General features: G+C 51.7%; 6 protein-coding genes across 7 annotated transcripts; 3 read left to right on the top strand and 3 right to left on the bottom strand.

The window, feature by feature from the left end:
• Positions 1–220: 220 nt before the first annotated feature.
• Positions 221–943, bottom strand: LOC131215835 (uncharacterized). The gene is made up of 2 exons (XM_058210231.1): positions 821–943; positions 221–589 (listed from the first exon to the last, which is right to left on the bottom strand). The coding sequence occupies exons 1-2, from the start codon at positions 941–943 to the stop codon at positions 221–223; spliced, it is 492 nt and encodes a 163-aa protein (XP_058066214.1).
• Positions 944–1222: 279 nt separating this feature from the next.
• Positions 1223–2427, bottom strand: LOC131216698 (uncharacterized). The gene is made up of 2 exons (XM_058211252.1): positions 2367–2427; positions 1223–2299 (listed from the first exon to the last, which is right to left on the bottom strand). The coding sequence occupies exons 1-2, from the start codon at positions 2409–2411 to the stop codon at positions 1946–1948; spliced, it is 399 nt and encodes a 132-aa protein (XP_058067235.1). The 5' UTR covers positions 2412–2427; the 3' UTR covers positions 1223–1945.
• Positions 2428–4265: 1838 nt separating this feature from the next.
• LOC131216396 (BTB/POZ domain-containing protein 9) lies at positions 4266–6678 on the bottom strand. 2 transcript variants are annotated; one of them, XM_058210877.1, is made up of 3 exons: positions 6566–6678; positions 5601–6493; positions 4266–5521 (listed from the first exon to the last, which is right to left on the bottom strand). In XM_058210877.1, exons 2-3 carry the CDS (start codon positions 6433–6435, stop codon positions 4551–4553), a joined length of 1806 nt encoding a protein of 601 aa, XP_058066860.1. In that variant the 5' UTR covers positions 6436–6493; positions 6566–6678; the 3' UTR covers positions 4266–4550. The 2 variants fall into 2 exon arrangements, with proteins under 2 accessions (XP_058066860.1, XP_058066861.1); XM_058210878.1 differs by having other exon boundaries at positions 6590–6670.
• Positions 6679–7418: 740 nt separating this feature from the next.
• Positions 7419–11385, top strand: LOC131206721 (serine/threonine-protein kinase OSR1). The gene has a single exon (XM_058199390.1). The coding sequence runs from the start codon at positions 8288–8290 to the stop codon at positions 9908–9910; it is 1623 nt and encodes a 540-aa protein (XP_058055373.1). The 5' UTR covers positions 7419–8287; the 3' UTR covers positions 9911–11385.
• A 947-nt stretch (positions 11386–12332) lies between these two features.
• LOC131215834 (putative gustatory receptor 28b) lies at positions 12333–13735 on the top strand. The gene is made up of 3 exons (XM_058210230.1): positions 12333–13412; positions 13480–13569; positions 13631–13735. The coding sequence occupies exons 1-3, from the start codon at positions 12333–12335 to the stop codon at positions 13733–13735; spliced, it is 1275 nt and encodes a 424-aa protein (XP_058066213.1).
• An 8-nt stretch (positions 13736–13743) lies between these two features.
• LOC131215833 (putative gustatory receptor 59e) lies at positions 13744–15554 on the top strand. The gene is made up of 3 exons (XM_058210229.1): positions 13744–15204; positions 15277–15366; positions 15432–15554. The coding sequence occupies exons 1-3, from the start codon at positions 13744–13746 to the stop codon at positions 15552–15554; spliced, it is 1674 nt and encodes a 557-aa protein (XP_058066212.1).
• Positions 15555–15611: the final 57 nt, after the last annotated feature.

Below are 15611 nucleotides of genomic sequence, written 5' to 3'. Positions count from 1 at the left end.
CAAGCCTTATACGGTTGCCGTTGGTGTAGGATTTGCTGGGAAAAGTGCATTATCTAAAATAAAAATTGTTCATTTTAATAAATAGCCTTATATACCTCAATTCACTATTATTCTTACGTCGTGATCTCCTCGTTCAGAATCCATCCCGGGCAGCTCGAATAGCAGCAGTCCGGTTCGCAAACGCTTTGTACAAAATATTAGTTATCATTTAAATGCACTTTCAAACATAATTGAATGCAAAACGCACCTCATTGTGCATCGCATGATTCGGATACACGATCAGCAGCAGCAGAACTAAGTGGAGCAACAACCACACAAGTGCATACAATATATGCGAACCTACGGAAACCGACAGTACACCACGTCGGAAGTACTGGTACAGTTCCAGCAGCTCCACGTTAACAACGACCACGATGGCCACAAAAGTGCTGAGCAAAAGTTTTCCAAATCCTCCGTTGATGTACAGCATCAGCTCGTGTAGTTCCTTGTGCTGAATACGCAGCCTTTCCAGCTCATCCAGCCGCTTGTCGCCATCGTTGTTCGTACAATCGGAAAATTCGTTCAGTTGCCGATTAATTTTGCGACAGTTCTGAAGAACGAAAGTAACGGCGAACCAGTACTGAGACACTGCCAGCGCAGTCAACAGCATCGGTATGTGAACGCAGCACAGGGACGAAAGAGTCATGTAAGGTTGCTGCCAGGAAAACCAATCAACAGTGATACCGACGAAAAATATCATCACAGAACCGAACAACAGTCGGTTGAACCAACCGGAGACCCAGCTCAGTTCCCGCCGGTCACAGCCTAGCTGGAGGCTTACAAATTGGCCCAGCACCTTGTCGTACATGTGACTTTTGCGATTGCAGCCAACGATGATCAGCAAGACGTTGGTCATTTCAAGCAATAATTCCAAGTTGTACAACAAAGAGTTAAAAAAGGGCATCTCGGTAAAAGAGCGATGCTGAACCTTGTAACAGTAACCGGACACCATCAGTACTACGACGAGTAGTGAAAAGATGAGCTGGAAGTTCCGTCGAAGGGCAAACCATTGATCCGATGTGCGATCCGCGAGGCAAGGAATGCGAACGGGAGCCACACCGAGTGTTCGATGGACTATCAGTGATGGAGACAGAGCCTTTCGGATGCTCTGTGCAGTGTCACGGTGGATATCGTTTATTTTCATTATCGGAGTCAATTTTAACACTTGAACCGGTATGCACTAGATTCCAACTGGTCGAAAGGGTTCTCCTGACGCAGAACTAGGGAACAGGACAGTGAGCACATACAACGAGTGCAATAATTATTTCATTGTAGCGTGTTAAATCCGATTGCGTTTGGACTGCACCATGCCACGTGGGATTAAGATTCAACTCACGATGGCAACCAACAGAAGTCCGGAAACCTTCAGGTTGGGCCATCGGTGAAAGTTATTTAAATTAACTAATTCATCAAACAGCTACAGATTAAGCTTCGTGTTTCAGGGCACCACGTTGTGTTCCAAGTTTGTTTTGACTCGAAGCATGTAATACGGACCTTCCTATTCATAAACAGGATCATGTGCAGTGTTGTATTTATGAATGTTTAATCATCCGATGTCAGTACAGAATACAGGACACGCGTGGGTACAGAAATTCAAGCTAGTCACGCAATACCCTAACGATAACGGGATCAACGGTCATATATAGGTCAATTTCATCTACGGCCACGATCAGACTAAGGCTGGCGGATTTTTACGATTAAACTACACTCACAAGGATAAAGGACAACGGGTGACCATCGAGTAAAAGCTTTGGCAAATGTTTTTAGTTCTAATGGTTGGATTGGTTGGTCCGGCCACAACAGACCATAGTATCTACGAGATTCTAAGCACAAGAAACTATGTGAGTTACTTAACCACATGTAATGTAATCAAATCACTTATGAAAAGCATATTGCATTTTCAAGCTCAAACAGACTGCATTTTCGCGTCAATAATTCCTATCATGAGTTGGCGCTTCTCGGTGAGGCACTTCACATACTCTGCCAGCGATTCATCGATGGTGAGACACAGGTAAATGTCGACCCCTCCGTACAGCTCACTCCGAAACTTCATGTCCATATATGCCCCGTCCTCGGTATCCTTCCCCTGGGCTGCTTCGTAGCCGAGCAGTTTGTCATGGAACGTCCGAAAAGCTTCGGACTCCTCAAGCATTAGAGCTTTCGATGCGTCATCTAGGTTCTGGCACTCCGCGGGAAGTCTGGCAAAAAGTAGCGGATCCTCTAAATCGAGATCGCACTCCGTAAACTTTGCACGCGAAATCTGTGTAGAAAGTAATGAGCGACGTGTGAGTAATATGATTTTGTTTCAGTTTTTGCACAAATCTTACGTAGATGGAACCGCAAACGATGATCACAAACGGAACGAGCTTCATTGTTCGACGACGAGTTTCACTTGCCAAATGAATTATCGTGCATGGTGTGTCGAGGGTCCGTACAAGTGTCCGTGACACATGTTTAGGGCTGTAGATAGCAGCCGATAAGATAAAGCAAGGTTTGTCATGACGTCGACCGGGGAGCTTTGGCTGGGTGAAGTAGCAATTGGCGTTTGAAGCGATTCAGTGTAAACGAACGCGTTCAATAGTTTGGGCTCAGTTGCAGGCGAGGACGTTGCTCGTTCGGCGCGAGGATCACGTGTTCCGTATGATTGCTATGCACGTGCTCACTAACGTGCACTCGAGCAGTTATCTGGCAGATGCGAAACTCTAAACAGTTTGTGAACAATAAAAACGTTTACAATTCATTGTTTGTATTTAGTACCAACAATTGACTCATATTTTGAGTACACGTTCGTTATGCTATCTTTCGAGAGAACCGATTTGTTTTCGAGGGATCTTAAAACAATTAATCTACATCTTCAGGATTATTAGGGTGCCGTGGATTCGACCACTGTGGATTCAACCGCTGTGGATTCGACTACCGTTGATACGAACTCCACAGGACTTACGGTGCTACTGCTGCTATCGCTGTCGTTGGGTAAAATGCAACAGTTCTGCATGTGGGCGCCATTGAAGGTGGATATAAAAACGTTTACTAGCGTCACCATGAATACACCGGCCACGGACAGGTTGTTTATATGGGACGCTCGCCGCATCTCGCCCTTTTTCCTAATGTTGTACCTGTTTGAATAGTTCATCGTTTGAATTCCCGATTTTAGGTTTGACCCTCTTACCTATTCCCCTTTTTACCTGTTACAGTAGAGCATTGCCAAACCGACGACGACCTGCATGACTAGGCTCAGAATGATCAGTGATAAGCTGGTGGAATAGTACGGATGTTTGGATCCCAAATCCAACACGTATCGTAACTGGTTCGTGTTTGCCGACAGCAGTGCGATGTCCATCATGTTCTGGGCAAACGATTTTTTCTGCACGAAGCTGGTCAGCTCGGAGTTCTGCTGAGGATTGAGGAAGGAACACCGAGTCCACTAAACTCACACTGATAATGCAGCAAGCTTGCACTACTTACATTAGCATTAGCGTTAGCGTTAGCTGTAGCTACAAAGGACACCCATTAGAAGGTTGATCATTTTCACCGCGCGTTCCGAGCGTTTCACTTACCATTATCCTTCTTCTGTTGCTCGTCATCTTTTTCTGTTGGTTTTGGGTGCAGCAACTGAAAGAAGAAATCATTCAAACCGAACACGTTTTATGATTTACTTCACCAGTAATGGGCAAAGGGTGGCATTACAGTGCGCTCCTCCACGGTTATGCTCGCGTGATGGCTAACTTTCCGGCAAGGATAGGGACTCTCCTCGAACTCCGAGTCAACGACGCTGTTGAAGTCATCGTCGTCATCTGCACCGGTGGAAGCGTAAACTTCTACAGGCTTCTTCTTTGAAGCGCTGGTGAGATGTTGCATTTTTGCCCGTTTGCTCACGGCACGACAGCTGACCCGAGACTGATCCTGGGTGTCACATTTTTCTGTCGATAAAACAGATTACCTAACGGATTATGATTACACGGCTGCAGTCGTTATCGGGTCAGCATAACTAAACTTCGACGTGACGCCTTGGAAATTTTAAACCAAAGTTATCGTACGCGTTAGTTAGGCTGAATAAACAAATGCGCCGAACGTTGCGGCCGCTTCGACTGATAAACAGACAACGATTAAAGATGACGTTCGAACTACTCCACTTCGCTCCGCAATTTCGGAATCGTGCGAAGAAAACCTACCGATTGTGGTTACTAGAAGATTATTGGTTTTTTATTACGAAAACACCATGGGCCACGAATATAAAGTTTGTCTGCAAAGTCGGATTGCAGAACCATTGTGTGAAACGGAGTGACAGTCAAAGTACTTAAGTCAAGGTTCAATAAAAAAACAGGTTGCCCCAAAATATATTACTACAAAGTTTTGGAGTTTTAAAAATCTACATTAAGCATTCCGTTTCAGTACCGTGTTGGAATTCACATAAATTTTGAGAGCACAGCGTTCATTTAGCTGAGCGGACACAGCTTAAGTACATACAGTGGGGCATCCCAAAATGTCGTTCTCTTTTAAATTTCTGCAGATCAATCAGCCGTCACTATGGTCGGTAACGTATCCTTCGGTTCTCTGTCGATCTCGCTGGCGGGAGCATCCTGGCCAATCTTCACCAGCTTGCTGGTATCCTGTGACGGGCACTCGAAGTGCACACAGTGGAACATCTCGTTCGCCGTGTTGTGTGTCCCAACGATCCGAATGTAGACGACCACCTTTGGGGGGAAGGAAAAATTTTGCCACGATTTCATGTGCTCTGTCCGTCTGTCGACCACCGTTTCCCAGTCTTTCAAATTGGTCGACACCTCAACGAAGAAGCTGTACGATCGGTTATCGCAATCCCACAGCAGCAACCGGAGGGAACTGATCCAGTACGGTTGTCCGAGCTGGATCAGTATGGCACCGGTTCCGATCTGGTGGCAGGTGTAACCGCCATCCCAGTCGTAGTTTTTCACGTCCCCATTCAGGAGCACGTTCCGGGTACGGCTACCCCCTTCTACGACGGTTGCGCTGTACTTCACTGTCGCTACATTGTACGTTGGCACGAGCACGCCCCCGACCATCGGGACCGCCGTCTCGGTGTACAGTGCTTCCAGTGCGACAACGTGAAACACTTCGTTGACCGTGTTGTGAGTGCCCACGAGCCTTATGTAGCGAACCGCCTGTGGCGGGAAGTAGAGAAACTGCCACGATCGACAGTAGTATTTGGTGTGATCAACAACCCGTTCCCAGTTGCTCTGATTGACCGACACCTCGACGTAGTAGCTGTACGAGCGCGTATCACGGTCCCACAGCAATACCTTGATGTGGTTGATGATGAACATTTTGCCAAGCTCGACAATAATTCCCGTCGAATCACTGCTGGAGCCCGCACTGATTGCTGCTCGCGTGTATCCATGCTCCAAGTCGTAGGAAACCGTATCCCCATCCAGCAGCGCCATCCGTTGCTCACCGAGTATTGTGCGGGAGTTGAATTTGGCTGAAGCCACATTCTCTTCGGGCCCTAAAAGACATTCCGAAGCTTGTTACATATGCCCTGATTATGTTTTGCACCCCCCCTCGAAACTCTAAAGACAACTTACAAAGTGCCCCTCGGTACGGTAGTCGCTGGGAGGAAACTTTTTCGGCGATAGCGTCCAATAACCGGTCGGGATCAAGAATACTGGACGGACGGACCACGTTCAGCAGTTCCTCCAAGGACATGAGCGAAAAGCGGACCTTCTCTACCACACCGTCCACGTTCTTTACACTGTCCGCGTTGCACCGGCACCAATCGTAGACCGCCTCGAATATCTGCACTTCCGGGGCAAAAAATGAGTCCCGCTCCAGTAAGCTGGTCAGTGCGTCGAGTGATAGTGTGCGGAACGTTTCATGCTGCAGTATGTCCGGAGCGTGCTTATCGACAAACGAATGGCAGACGGTGGTAAGTGCGTCGAGTCCGAACAATCGAGCCGCGTCCAGAACGGAACACACGTTGCCAAGCGAAAGCACATTGCGCAGGTAGTCCGATATGGCCACTTCGAGGTCGGTGAAACCGTAGTGATTGGCCAACCCGAGTGTGTCGATGATTTGTTCTTCCTTCATCTCCGAAAGTAACATGTTGCCGGAGTATATGTACCTGAGTAGCGCCTTGAACGCCGTCAGCGGTATCGGGAGGGTAATTTCGTTAAGGCGCGACTCCGACAGGCCCCCGTAGAGGAGGGCCCGAAAGTAGTCACTTCTGGCTGCCAGGATGACCCGGTGTGCGGGTAGACGCTCGTTTTCCACGATGAACGAAACATCCGAGTAGTCCTCGGACAAGCACAGTTGTGCCATTTGCTCCGAGAATCGAGCCGTCAGCCTTATTTCCTGCGTCTCGGAATTGCTGCCCGCGGTCGAATGCTGACCGCTGGCCATCGTATTGCTCTGGCTGCTCATTTCCTCCAACCGGGGAGTGTTGCCGGGATCTAGGGTGGTTCCAACATTCAACAGTGACCTTGAAAAGTAACACAATAACTATCGAGACTGGATCGCGTGTTATCTGGAGAACGAGGAACGAGCAACTCACCAAAGTTTTTCACAATGTCGTTACCTTTATTATAAGCTCACCTCCTGCACAAATGGGTAATTAATAGTTGACGATACGACCGGGCTGCTGAATCGCGTCTCGAAGCTCCAAACAATCCGACGACAATACAAAACAAAAACATCAAGTACGCCTCGTCTCTAGGGGAACGTTTTCAATCCGGGTTGCAATACTTCAACTCAGATTCAAGCCGGATCGGCTGAGCTCTCGCAGGCACTCATTTCGGAAAGCAAAACGAACTCGATGAACGGACTCTGTTCAGCAGTGCCGGTAAAATGCTGTAATTTGTGAAGGTAGTAACGGGCACAGTTTCTCAACGGCGCTTTAAATGGCTCGCTAATCGCGCCAAATTTGCGCACCACTTGCAGTAGCATTGGTAAAGTGTTTGCCTCAGATTTAGCTAAATATCTTTCGGTGTTTTCGTGTTTACTTGGGAAGAGCGCGTGTGAGCGCCTGGCCAGCGGAGCTCAGCGCGCGACGACGTCGGCGAATGTGTCACTTTTCGTGCCAACACGGTTTTCTGTCATCTGATCGAAGACCACGGCGAAAGGAAGTCACGAGCGATTCGTCCGTCTTGCGGAAAACCCAGAATCCCTTGGGCCGCTGCAGCGAGAGTGTGTTCACGTTTCGTGTCCCATCGCGCCTTGGTGTTACGTCTGGAACCGCAGCAACATCGGCATCCGCTGCCCCGCTCCTGCAACTGTCGCCACCTCAGCGACGGCTAAATTTATCGCTCCGCTCTTCTCGTGCCAGTGCTTCTGTTGACGTTTTTTTGCTTTCTGTCCCCGCTCGGACCTCGTCCCCGCGTTTGTGTTTTCTCGTGCGTATTTCGTGTGCGTCACAGTGCATGGTGTCGCTTTTTTGTTGTGTCTGTCCCCCGTGTGCGCTCGTGTCTGGTGCAGTGTGCAACCGAAAAATAACATGAATCATCAAGGCCGTCGCCGCCTGAACCAACATTGATAGTGAGCTTCGGTACCTGCCGCAACGGTGAACGGTCGGGAATCCGGCCGCCGTCATATCGGCTTACAGGAGCCCCCGTCTCAGCGCTTATCAGAACGTTTCCTCCGGCATCGAAGAAGACCGTTCGTTCCGCGCCTCTGTGTATGTGTGCACGGGCCCTCATTCCGTGCGTTTCACCGTCTAGTCTAGTGTGTGCACTAAAGTATCCGGCCAGCGGCCTCGCTTTTGGCTGGAAAATTTACACATCACACGTAACGCATCCGCGTAGCCGCACTGTGCAACGACAGCTGCTTCTGCTGCATCCAACAACGTGCAACAACCATAGCAACACTCACACCACCATCACGAGCGTGAACCTGTGATATTTGGCCGTGGTCATAATAACACCATAAACCGCACACGCTCAGCAGGCGCCGGACGGAGCAGCGAAGCAAATCGCGGCGAGTCGCGGAATATCTAAATAAATCCCGAGTGTGTGTCCATCGTGAGCATTGCATTTTACATATATATATATTGTTTTTTTCTGCTGCTCCCGTCGTTTTCGGCCGTCGCGCCGAGCATTCGCGCGTGTCTCCAAATTGTGGCCCCGCGGGAGTGAGTGAGAGAATCCGTGAGAGACCGTGAGTGAAACCAAGCGAGAAACAGATCCGAACCCGCTCGCCGTTTGCACCGCGCGACATTTACGTGCCATCTGCACCGAGAGAAGAAGAAGAAAAAAACACGCACACAGAAAAGGCAGAACACATGGCAACACTCGGTAGCGGTGGTAGCAGTGCGGCGGCCCTCGGGGCAGCGGCAGCGCCCCCCGCGACGTCGGCCTCGTCCGCGAGCCTGGCCCCACCGCCACAGCCCACGACGCCGTGGCCCAACAGCCGCGACGATTACGAGCTGAACGACGTGATCGGGGTCGGAGCGACGGCCGTCGTCCACAATGCGTACTGCTTGCCGCGCAAGGAGAAGTGCGCCATCAAGCGCATCAATCTGGAGAAGTGGAACACCTCGATGGACGAGCTGCTGAAGGAGATCCAGGCGATGAGCAGCTGCAACCACGAGAACGTCGTGACCTACCACACGAGCTTCGTGGTGAAGGAGGAACTTTGGCTGATCCTGCGGCTGCTCGAGGGCGGCAGCCTGCTCGACATCATCAAGCACCGGATGCGGACGGTCAACTGCCGGCACGGCGTGTTCGACGAGTCAACGATCGCGACCGTCCTGAAGGAGGTGCTCAAGGGGCTGGAGTACTTCCACAGTAACGGGCAGATCCACCGGGACATCAAGGCAGGCAACATACTGCTCGGGGACGACGGGACGGTCCAGATCGCCGACTTTGGGGTCAGCGCGTGGCTCGCGACTGGGGGCGACCTGTCGCGCCAGAAGGTTCGCCACACGTTCGTCGGCACGCCATGCTGGATGGCGCCGGAGGTGATGGAACAGGACCATGGGTACGACTTCAAGGCGGACATCTGGTCGTTCGGTATAACGGCAATCGAGATGGCCACGGGGACGGCTCCGTACCACAAGTACCCACCGATGAAGGTGCTCATGCTGACGCTGCAGAACGATCCCCCAACGATCGACACCGGGGCGGACGAGAAGGACCAGTACAAGGCGTACGGCAAGACGTTCCGCAAGCTGATTGGCGAGTGCCTGCAGAAGGAACCGTCGAAACGACCGACGGCCAGCGAACTGCTCAAGCATCCGTTCTTCAAGAAGGCGAAAGATCGCAAGTACCTCACGCAAACGCTGCTCGCGACGGGCCCTTCGATGGAGACACGCGTGCACAAGGCGGCCAAACGGCAGGCGGGTGCGTCCGGTCGGCTGCATCGCTCGATGACGGGCGAGTGGGTGTGGTCATCGGAGGAGGAGGACAACGTGAAGAACAACTCGTCCGACTCGGAAACGGAAGAGCGGCCCATGAACCGGCTCGAGCGGATGGACTCGTCGTCGTCCGAGACGGAAGACACCTCGGAACGGTCCGGTACGACGATGACGGGCGGATCGGATCAGAAAACGATGGAGGCGAGTGCGACCGTCCCCGCCGGTGGCACCCTGATCGCCCCCGGTGGCGACTCGTCGGTACCGGTCAATCTGGTGCTGCGGATGCGAAACGCGAACCGTGAACTGAACGACATCCAGTTCGAGTTCGTCGTTGGCAAGGACTCAGCCGAGGACATTGCCGCCGAGCTGGTTGGGGCCGGGTTGCTGGACGAGCTCGACGTGGCCATCATGTCGGCGAACCTGCAGAAGCTGATCGATAGCCGGGCCACGCTGCGCACCGTCACGTTTCAACTGCAGTCCGGCTGTGCACCGGGCGAACAGCTGGAAGAGAAGTCGCTCGTCGGTTACGCGCAAATTTCGATCAAATGATGCTGAGGCGGCCCCGTCGACAGCCACCCGAGGTGCACCGGCCACTTAAAAGCTTCCGCTTCCTTGCGTTTCCTGTTGCCTGCATCAAATTCCTAGATTTCTGGCCTCCCGACCCGCGCGTCATGCCGTCGTTGGAAGCCGTAGGATAAGAGAATAGACTAGAAAAGAACTAGAGCGCGCCCCCCCCGAGCTGGGGTTTAGTAGTGTTATGGAACAACCGAAAATCGACAGAGAGAGAGAGAGAGAGAGCGAGAGAGAACGAACGGAACCAAACCTGCGAACCACAGCCTGCCTAGCGCACCTCAATTGCCTACATAGTCAGCGATAGCAAGAGCGAGAAAGAGAGGGAGAGAGAAAGAAAGAAAGAGGTCTTGGGTACGTATCCACGTAGTCCCGTAGCGTCGTTTATCGAAAGCGGCAACCCACAAACGAAAAGAATATCTAATGAAAAATCTATAACACAAAACACTAAGTAAAACTTTTATCGCGAGCGTGACGGCGAAGCGCGTAACGAAGAGATCGATCGGACCACCACAGCCTGTCGAAGATTGGCAACGATTCATGCGGATCGAAGAATGGGGAAGAATCCAAGGTATCGTTATCGCGCACCAACATCATGCTGGTAGGATACGTCATCTTCCGGCCAACAGCCAACTAGATCGAAAGCGCGAAACCGTCGCGTATCAGTTGCCAAGGTTGCGCGTCGGCTCCTGGGATATGCCAGGGGGGTATCTCTGTGTGTACATATTTAATCGTTGAATGTCTTAATTTGTTGTTAGCCGTTTGTTTTCCCATGATCAATAAATTGCACACAGACACGAGAGATAAAGAGTCAGCAAGAAGCGTCCGTGGGGTCGCGTAGTATCTACGAATGATAACATTTTACTCGAAAAGCGTCGAAACGAAAGCGAAAGGCGAAGAAGCACGGTGCGCTACGGAAGTGGTGGACCAAGCGCGAGTCGGTTGCGCCATCTGTTTGCGCAGCGTTTAAAAATCGCCGCGACGAGAGAGGCTCTCGGCGGAAGTTGAAGGTAATGTCGAAATAACAATACCCCCCAAGCACGCAAAAACGACAACCCGGAACGCCAACTGTCAAATGTCACGGGAGGCCACCGACTGGGCGCACGTTCACGAGTGTTGTATTTTCTATTTAATTTGTTCCCGTTTTTTGCCGGTACTTTAAAGCGAACGAAAAATCAGTAGCGAAATTAAGCTTTAAAAGCGAGCGAGTTTACAGTTACAGTTTAAAGCTATATCCTACTCACTACACGCCACCCGGTTACAGATGCAGTGCCGTTTCGTTTTATTTTGTATTCCGTTCCGTTGCAGCGTGGTTGGGTTGCCGCGTAAAACACACACCACGTGTACGTGAGTTTAGTTTTGACTGACAAAAAACGTTTCAAATGTTTAGTAGTGCGTTCTGTGGAACAAGGCAAATTGTAACACTAAATACATATATACATATATATATTAGATGCGCAACACAACGCAGTTTAGCGATTTTTTTGCCCTCCGAATCGAATGGCGCTCGAATCCGACAGCTTTTACGCATTTACGTTTGCTGGGCCCAGAACCGGACTACGCGGTTCACGGTAGGTATTATGGCCATTCTTTTGAGTCTGTTACTTGAGGAAAGAACAGAAGAAAAAACACAGAGTTCCAAGGTGGTCCGGCCAGGCAAGGTGCTGACGCAGATGTCGATAAACGTTTTCGGAATGTGCTAAATGATTTTGCATATTTAAAAGATGAGGCAAAAAAAAACGGAACGCCGCGGATGGTGCCGGTTCTGGCTAGTCTCGTTAACGTACGAGGCGTTTAAAACGGCCGAAAGGTAAACTACATGCAATTAATGAAAATAAATTCATCAAACAATCTGGCGCACGCACGCCCGCGGTATGCTAATGGAGGGATCTGACCGGTTTGTGGTAAAACTGTTTACACTCTATAAAAATTATAAACTAATTCCTATCACTACTCTCATAACTTTATGCATGATTTGCATCTAATTACGTCTGCCGGTCGTCCGTTGTCATTGAGCGCAACCGACCGCGGTCTGATGGCCTTTCGCTCGCTGCCCGCCCGAACTGTGGTGGTTGTAATAAAATAAGCCCGTTAAGGGCAACACCGCCTGGCGCGTGACCTTAACTGACGCATGCCCTGACGACGATTATTATCTCGTTAATCTAATGCTTTAAATTTTATATCAATCCTCCTGTTGCGGAACAAGCGCCCACCGTCCACGATGTGTTCGCCAGTGAATTATTTGTCCTTTTGGCCACTAGCGCGGAAGCACGAGCCGTAGTGGCCGTCACGCAATATGCACGCCCTGGCTAAGTAATGGACCAAAAGCCGATACACATATTGACGGGACTGGCGCCAAGACCGGCTCCCGGTAGTATCGTGATGGGCGTCCCGTCGAAAGATGGGTACTGAAGCGGTATTCCATTCGCCGCTCTTTCTGCAGGACGAGTTAGCCAGCGCGGTCGGCCATCTACTCAGGACCTGTCAGCTGTTCGGTGTCGCGCCGTGGAATGTGGAGCTATTTGGGAAACCGAAGCGGAATCGATGGACCCGGGTGGTACGGGCGCTGAATGGCGTTTACTCTGCCAGCATCATCGTGGCCGTGTGCACCGCCAATTTGCTGCACCAATCGGACGCTTCGTCGTCGCACTTCTTCGCCATACGAACGCTGTACCTGTGCGAAGATGTCACCGTGACCGTGATCACGATCTTGGCCCTGGTCGGATGCCAATGGTTGCGGCGCAGCTACTCCAAGTGTGCGCTCCAAATAGTGCTCCTCGGGACCACCCTGTCCAGGGTGGGAACCGAAATTGGTTTCGAGCGTGTGGAGGCGTCCATTTTTAAAGCCCTGCTGGGAACGCTACTGTACTCCTTGACGATCGTTGCCATCGATCTGGTGCGATACTTTGACCACTTATCGGATTTCGTTTGCCGCACGCTACTTTATACCGTTCCGAATGTGATCAACGTTTTGGCGCTCTATCAGTATTTCGTCCTCCTGTGGCTCATTGCTTACTACTATCGGGTCATCAATGGGCAGCTGAAAGCGTTCAGTAGAGCCACGTTTCATCAAAAATCCCATCACAACCGAAAGCACGTGGAAGTGCTTTTCATATCGCCGCCCTACGCTAACGATCGGGCCAATGTGCTCGACGTCTTACGCAAAGCGCACCTCCAGCTGAGTGAACTGACCGCGCAGGCGAACGACTGCTTCGGGTTGTTGATCCTCTTTACGACGGTGTCATCTTTCGCGGTGCTGACCCTGCAACTGTTCGGCGTCTGCAAGGCGACCACGATACAGGCGTGGACGTACGATCAGACCACCAAACTGGCGTATGTCGTGCTGTGGATTGTGTTGCACGGATTGAAGGTGCTGCTCGTACTGTATCCTTGCCGATCGGTGCAGGAAGAACGCGATCGCACCGGCCCCATTCTGTACACTTTCATCCCGAGTGCCGTCGACTATTCGATCAATAACGCGGTAATGAAAAGTGTAACTGTGGGCCTGTTTTTGACGTAGCTGATGCTTCTTTCCATTCCTGCGACAGCTTACGAAGTTCTCATCGCAGCTGCTGCACGAAAAGGATCGCTTGATGGCCTGTGGTGTGATTGCGCTCGACATGACGCTGGTTAACACTGTGAGTTGGCGTTATCCTGTTCGGTTTACAAATTAACTACATTTCTTTCCCGTTACTCTAGATGGTCGGAGCTCTCACTACGTACCTGGTTATCCTGATTCAGTTTGATTCGACGTTTGCTCAGAGCGCCGGCGGTGGTTCTCCGAATGCCAGCTTGCACGCCTAACCGCTTGAATGCTTTTATTCAACCAGCCTCGGACCCTGATCCCTGCGATCGATGAAACCGTCCGGCGCACCGTCTCATTATTAATCAATAAAGATTGCACCAGTGCTCGAGTGTGCACCTGGGGACCGTTTAGAAATGGCCACTGCACGCGCATTTCACCGTCCCGGCGGGCGTGTGCGTCCGTCACGCGATGTCACCGACAATTAAAAGCGCCCGGCTCTGCACGGCTGAACGCCCGGAACGGGGCACGTGCGGCACGATCAGTTGCACCGTTGCATGCAACCGAGTTCCACGGGTCCGCGGAGCGAACCACCACAATGGTTCTCGGGCTGCTCTCCAACCAGCAACTGTTCCAGAGCGATCTCCAGCGATCGGTCCACCGGTTGCTGCGGATCTGTCAGCTGTTCGGTGCCGCCCCGTGGAGTGTAACGCTGTTCGAGGACCAGCACCGGAAGCCGTGTCGCCGCTGGAAGCTTCACCTGGTACGCACGGCCAACGCGCTCTATTCGGTCGGGCTGATGGTGACCGTCGCCAGCTGTACCGTCCTACAGCACGTGGAGTTCGATTGCCAGAGCGAGTTCGACGGGCCCCAGGGCGAGTGCAACAACATGCCATTTATGACGCGGATGCTCTACATCTGTGAGTACATCATGGCAAACGGCGTGGTGGCAATGGTGCTGATCGGGTGCCACTGCCAGTACGGCCGGTACGCCAAGTTCGCCGGCCAGCTGCTCGCGATCGCCGTCCAGATCGCGCACTGTGGCGATGTGGCCAATGTCGTTCGGATCCGTGCGTTCTTCAATCGGCTGCTGGTTGGTGCGGTGCTGTACTTTTCCGGTGTCCTGCTCGTGGACTTCCTGTACAACGAGCAACAGTTTTGGAGCTTTTGTCGCAGCTCCGCCGTCTACACGCTCTCGAACGTGATCAACGTGCTCGGGTTGGTGCAGTACTTCTATCTGCTGTACTTCGTGTCCCTGCTCTACCACGACATGAACCGGTTACTGAAGGCGTTCGCTTACGAGTCGAGCCAAAGCCGGCACCAGGCGCGCCGCTTGGCGTACCGGTTGTACCCCACCCGGGCGGAGACGACGGTTGTCATCCCGTCTGGCTCGCTGCTAGACTACGCCAACGTGCTCGACTGCCTCCGCAAGGCGCACCTTCAGCAAAGCAAACTGATCGAGCAGGTGAACGACTGCTTCGGGGCACTGATCGTGCTCACCACAACCGCTTCGTTCGTCGTGCTCAGCTTGCAGTTCTTCGCCATCTACCGGGCCGTGACGTCGGTGCGCTCGTGGACAGGCACCGATACGTATCTCCTGCTGTACACCGTGCTGTGGATTGTGCTGCACGTCGCGAAGGTGCTGCTCATACTCTATCCGGCCCATCTCGCGCAGAAAGAACGGGACCGAACTGGGCCGATACTGTATCTGTTCAATCACAACGAGAAAGACATCCCGATCAACGCCGTGGTAAGCCTGGGACAGCTGGGACGCGGACCCACGCTGGCGCATCCGCTAATTAGTGTGCACCATCATTTACAGTTGGCAAAGTTTTCGGCGCAGTTGCTACACGAGAAGGGCCACCAAACGGCGTGCGGTGTGATGAACCTAGAAATGACGCTCATTAGTACGGTAAGGACTGGCGAAGGATCGTACGGTGATCGTCATATAAGTCTTTTCCACATTTTTCTTTTTAGATGGTTGGCGCACTGACGACCTACCTGGTCATCCTGATACAGTTTGACACAGCTGTAAGTCAAGGCCAGTCCGGGGCCAACTCTTCGCTTTCAACGACCCCCAAGCCACCGCATGCAACATAGTGGCGCACGTGTGCGGCTCATTCCCCCGAAGGTGATCTCATTAGATTTTCATAAGCA

The sequence above is a fragment of the Anopheles bellator genome, chromosome 1 (genome assembly GCF_943735745.2).
Source record: "Anopheles bellator chromosome 1, idAnoBellAS_SP24_06.2, whole genome shotgun sequence".
Taxonomy (NCBI): domain Eukaryota; kingdom Metazoa; phylum Arthropoda; class Insecta; order Diptera; family Culicidae; genus Anopheles; species Anopheles bellator.
This window is presented reverse-complemented; position numbering and strand designations above follow the sequence as displayed.

Coding starts and splice junctions, on each gene's coding strand:
- LOC131216396 (XM_058210877.1), bottom strand. CDS start 6,435: ATGAGCAGCCAGAGCAATACGATGGCCAGCGGTCAGCATTCGACCGCG. Junction 5,522..5,600: donor ACCGTACCGAGGGGCACTTT/GTAAGTTGTCTT, acceptor AATGTCTTTTAG/GGCCCGAAGAGAATGTGGCT.
- LOC131206721 (XM_058199390.1), top strand. CDS start 8,288: ATGGCAACACTCGGTAGCGGTGGTAGCAGTGCGGCGGCCCTCGGGGCA.
- LOC131216698 (XM_058211252.1), bottom strand. CDS start 2,411: ATGAAGCTCGTTCCGTTTGTGATCATCGTTTGCGGTTCCATCTAC. Junction 2,300..2,366: donor TCGTTTGCGGTTCCATCTAC/GTAAGATTTGTG, acceptor CTTTCTACACAG/ATTTCGCGTGCAAAGTTTAC.
- LOC131215835 (XM_058210231.1), bottom strand. CDS start 943: ATGCCCTTTTTTAACTCTTTGTTGTACAACTTGGAATTATTGCTTGAA. Junction 590..820: donor ACAAGGTGCTGGGCCAATTT/GTAAGCCTCCAG, acceptor TTCGTTCTTCAG/AACTGTCGCAAAATTAATCG.
- LOC131215834 (XM_058210230.1), top strand. CDS start 12,333: ATGGGTACTGAAGCGGTATTCCATTCGCCGCTCTTTCTGCAGGACGAG. Junction 13,413..13,479: donor ACTATTCGATCAATAACGCG/GTAATGAAAAGT, acceptor TTCCTGCGACAG/CTTACGAAGTTCTCATCGCA. Junction 13,570..13,630: donor ACATGACGCTGGTTAACACT/GTGAGTTGGCGT, acceptor CCGTTACTCTAG/ATGGTCGGAGCTCTCACTAC.
- LOC131215833 (XM_058210229.1), top strand. CDS start 13,744: ATGCTTTTATTCAACCAGCCTCGGACCCTGATCCCTGCGATCGATGAA. Junction 15,205..15,276: donor ACATCCCGATCAACGCCGTG/GTAAGCCTGGGA, acceptor CATCATTTACAG/TTGGCAAAGTTTTCGGCGCA. Junction 15,367..15,431: donor AAATGACGCTCATTAGTACG/GTAAGGACTGGC, acceptor TTTTCTTTTTAG/ATGGTTGGCGCACTGACGAC.